A 4,797-nucleotide genomic window follows, 5' to 3' on the forward strand; every position below is an offset into this window, starting at 1 on the left:
ACACACTCTTGTGTGTTACAGCCTGCTCAGTGTTTTATAACTAAGGTGTCACTTTATTTTTAAGCTCATTTAATAAGACAAGTTGAACCAGAACAGACTCATTTGGAGCAGCATAGAAACACATACAGTACACACATGGATCACTGTGTAGAGCTATGGGCAGCTTCTGCACAACTTCTATAATTAATTAAAGTCCCACTCCAGAAACATTTTCATTTTTATATTTGTATATAAAAATACTTTACTATAAACAATATGCAGTCTAACACAGCTTTTCCTCAAAAAAATTTCAGTGGGCCTCTGTAATAGGAATGAACATTGCCCCTCATTGTGCATTCCAGGATCTATGAATGTTGCCGTCATCCCTTATGTGGATTTGAATAATTTTGCACGCCCAATTTTTCAGTTTTTTATTTGTTAAAAAAGTTTGAAATATCCAATAAATTTCGTTCCACTTCATGATTGTGTCCCACTTGTTGTTGATTCTTCACAAAAAATTACAGTTTTATATCTTTATGTTTGAAGCCTGAAATGTGGCAAAAGGTCGCAAAGTTCAAGGGGGCCGAATACTTTCGCAAGGCACTGTAGATAGATAGATTTTAGACATCCATTTGTTTGCAAAACCAACAAAATAAGTAATAACAAATAAGGGAATAAAACAATAACTAATAAAACTCAGACAAAAGAACTGCAGTTAGGCCACACTGATGACAAGCATGTGTGACATGATAAACTAACCACTGCATTTAAATGGTTAACTGTACATGGATGTGCACAAGGTTGTGCAAGTAGAAATAATGTGCACCCATTTATTTATAATGGAATAGCTTCCTTTTATGGGGTGACAGTGGTGCAGTGGGTAAAACAGCCGTCCCAACTGGAAGGTTGGCGGTACGAATCTCGGTGCACAAAGGGAATCAGTGATGATTGAAATTGACATTGAAATATTGACATCATTTTCAGACAGTCATTTAAAAACAATCTAAATAAACTAGTCAATTGTTTACTTATTATATTACACACATTATAATTCAAATGCCCTATCTTAGAACACAACTGGATGAGTTTAACCATATTGTTCAACAATCAGCAATATTAACAGTATGCCAACTTTCTCAACAGTGTCTCACTTAAAACAGGCAGTAGCAACCTAGCGGTGATAACAAGCTGCCTGGCTGTGGGAAACACCTCCCACTTTAGACTCCTGCCTTCATTGAGAAGGTATCAGAGTCTTCAGGCCCAGACTTACAAACAGCTTCATCCACCAGGCTGTGAGGATGCTGAACACTGTTCGCTACCTCCCCCCCCGTGCCCATGGACTGTAACCCACCACAGAACATAAAAAGATATAGAAAGACTACCCCTGCTGTTTCCACAAACTCAATACATTCCCCCCTTTTGTTATATTACAGGTAAATCTGCTGCTGACTGTTGTGGAAACAAAAAAAAAACTGTTGGTCATTTGCAGTACTGTCCATGTATACCTCATATGCTATTTGCACCTCATCACCAACGCCCTGGTGATGCTGAACCATCTGACAATCTCATATTATTGTTTACTCTACTACTGTCACTGACTGTACTCGGTTTTGAGTCACAACTGTACCATTTAGATTTATCCTAATTACGTTAATCCAGTTCTTATTCTATTCTATTTTTATTCTACTTTATTCTATTTTAGTTCCTAAATGTTACGGAACCCAATACTAGGTGAGAGAGAAACGGTATTTCGATTTTCTGTATGTCCTGCACATATGGTGAATTGACAGTAAAATCCTTGAACCTTGAACTTAATCAAAGTACAAGTTGAAGCTATGGTGGTGAGCATGGTCATGGGACTTCACAATAGCTTTTTACTTATGGCGATCGTATTTGGGCTTCAAAAATCATAACAGTGATGTTCACTTGATGAACAAAACATGTAAGTGTCATAAACCATTATTGTTGCAGAGCTTTTTTTTCACAATAATCCAAAAGCCTATGGAAAAACCTAATGGGCTTCTTGTTGAAGAAACCGGGGTGATGCCAATTTCTGGGTTGGCCTATAAAAATATGTCATCCCTATAGCACTCTATGGGACCTTTATAGCTTAAACAACAGTAGCAACAACGACATTCTGCATCATTTCTGATATATCTTGACTGGTACTCTTCAAACTATTCAGCATCAAAAAGATGGTGCAAATAATATTCAATATAAATATTACCGAGTTTTAATTACTTTCTTAATATATTGAGCATGCTTCTCATCATGCTGTTTTCTCTGCTGTTTTTTTTTCCCAGACACATCGAAGTTCTCAGTCGCTGTATTCAGCGTTATGCGTGCATCACAATGTCAGACAGTGTGTCCAACTTGGATCTTCTTTCATCAACACATGACTTCAAACTTGTATGCACTCAGTGCTCTGTGAAGGAGAAAGAAATTACGTATACATTAAAACCAGTCTACCACCAGTGTGCATGCAATGTCCTGCTCTGCAAAGCCAAAGGTGGCAGCATATGGAGGCCTATTTCAAAGCGGCCCACATTTCCAAACCCGAGTCAGTATGAGACATGTTGGTACTTTAAGGAGGACTCTGGCTGTTCATACCACGGGAACAGGTGCACCTTTGCCAGAAGTGATGAAGAAGCTGCTGTGTGGAACTTTGTGAAGCAGCACAGATTAGACCACACACTCCTCTGTAATCTTATAGCTCAATCTGTGACAGGATTAGATCAGCCTAAGAGTGGTGAACCTCTTGGTGGCCTCTTAGCTACACTAGATTTGAAGGCTGTGTGTGATTTGTGCTCCACCAAGAACAAGGAAATAACATACACAGTTCAGTCTTTCAGTCACAAGTGCAGCAGAAATCATCTTTTAGCCAAAGCCAAAGCCTCTGACCAATGGAGACCTGTCTCTGAGCAGCCTGTATGTAGAAACTTTGGTAAAAATGTCATTTACCAAGTGTGTCAATATTTTGTTGAGGGCTCTGGATGTACACAACATGGGCAGCAATGCACTTTTGCCAGAAGCTATGAAGAGGCCACTGTATGGAACTATATTAGACACAACAAAATAGGGAGAGACAAGCTAATCAGACTTGTAACAGAGTCTGAGCCCATTTCATTAACAGCTGAAAGTGTAGCTGAAAGCATACTTCAACAGTTTTCAGGTGAATTCACTGAGTTTTGTAAAGCTTGCTTTCATGACCGCCCACTTAAACTAACAACTAAAAGGTGGAATGCCACCTGCTCAGCAGATGCAGCACACACATGGGACCCAGTCTTAGTTTATCATTTATCAGACAATAGTAGAAAGCACATCTATAATGAGGTGCGCCCTCTTCCCCAAAACTGTCAGTTTAAGTACTGCAGTCATGTCAGGCAAGGCAAGCCCTGCTGGCATGAGGCAGGCCACTGCCAGTCAGCCCAGAGCGAGGTGGAAATGGCCGTGTGGAAAGCAGAGCACAATGGACTCTCCGTAAGGCCTCATCTCCTTCGGCTGCGTCAGCAGAAGCAGACAGAGCCCAGACAGGTCACCATGTACTGCAAGGTTTGCCTTCTGGTCCTGTCCTCCCCAGAAAGTTTCTATAAGCACTGCTCCTCTTTAGAGCATGCCCAATTACTGTCTGAGGACACCACCACCAAGTGGAGAGGACGACAGCCTCCACACAACTGCAGAGCTCAGTTTTGGCTGTGTGAAAGGTAAACAGCTCTACTTTGTGTTACATGTTTTAAATCCATACTGTAGATCAATACAGTTTCTTTATCATGGCTTTGTCAGATGATGGAGGACAATGCAAAAATACCCAGAGTTTAAAGGTATAGCTGGTGATCCTGGAAAACCCAACAAGAGGAAACTCAATTTTGAGAGTACACAAATATAAAAATCCTACCTTTCCATTCTGACTCTTCTCCAAAGCCACGCCTCCAAAACACAATGCACACAGCAATGTATACTGACTGACTACTACGTACAGATTTCAGGAAAATAACAAATGCTCCCCAAACAAAACAAAACATAATTACCTGTCCAGCAGAAATACAGCCCCTTTTGTTCTCTCAGCTGTCTGAAAAAACCGGACTAGATTTCTAGGTCGAAGATGTTTCACCTCTCATCCAAGAGACTTCATCAGTTCTGACTGACTGGTGTTGAGCCGGAGATATTTATCCCCCTTGGTGGTGTTTCATTCCTTTGAGGGCCAGCAATGTCCCCTAACAACTGAGTTGTTATAGCCCAGTATCAGTGAGAGTTGTTACCCGTCTTTGAATCCTCCCCTGTGGACCGACGCCTGTTGTCCTGGTGGGCATGTTTGGGCAGAGATCCATTGTACAATCCTGTTTTGAGATCTCTGGTCAGAGGACCAGGACGGGCAGGTGAGTAGACAGATGAACTGTTGGAGCCAGGAGAGTCAGAGGACCAGGATGAGCAGGTGAGTAGACCAATGAAATGTTGGAACCAGGAGAGTCAGAGGACCAGGACGAGCAGGTGAGTAGACAGGAGAAGGCAGGGAAATTTGCCAGGTCGTGCCAAGCGGACCTGACAGCTGGCCATTCGGAGATAGTAACCAGGTCAGGCGGAGATGAGGGCTGCAGCAGCTGGAGGCCTGGCTGAGATGAGGACTGCTCAGCTGGAGGTGATGCATGAACAGATTAAGTTAGGAGCATGCAAGGACAACCTTGTGCTGGCTTTAAAGGCTGCTGCAGCTGGAGGACTGGCTTTAAAGGCTGCTGCAGCTGGAGGACTGGCTTTAAAGGCTGCTGCAGCTGGAGGACTGGCTTTAAAGGCTGCTGCAGCTGGAGGACTGGCTCTGATGGC

At 42.3% G+C, this 4,797-nt stretch overlaps 1 protein-coding gene across 5 annotated transcripts in view; it reads left to right on the forward strand.

The window, feature by feature from the left end:
* The window catches only part of LOC109969090 (helicase with zinc finger domain 2), a 34,544-nt gene that overhangs the window by 3,106 nt on the left and 26,641 nt on the right, over positions 1-4,797 (forward strand). For 4 of the 5 annotated variants that reach the window (XR_002276225.1, XR_002276226.1, XM_020615754.1 and 1 more), the window contains exon 2: positions 2,283-3,683. The exons of the other annotated variant lie outside the window; for it this stretch is intronic. Coding sequence is in view for 2 of the 4 variants with exons in the window: in XM_020615754.1 (XP_020471410.1) it covers positions 2,332-3,683 (1,352 nt within the window). In the remaining 2 variants the exon portion in view is untranslated. The remainder of the gene's footprint in view (positions 1-2,282; positions 3,684-4,797) is intronic. 5 annotated transcript variants of the gene reach the window in all.

The sequence above is a fragment of the Monopterus albus genome, unplaced genomic scaffold (genome assembly GCF_001952655.1).
Source record: "Monopterus albus unplaced genomic scaffold, M_albus_1.0 scaffold170.1, whole genome shotgun sequence".
In the NCBI taxonomy this organism is placed as follows: Eukaryota; Metazoa; Chordata; class Actinopteri; order Synbranchiformes; family Synbranchidae; genus Monopterus; species Monopterus albus.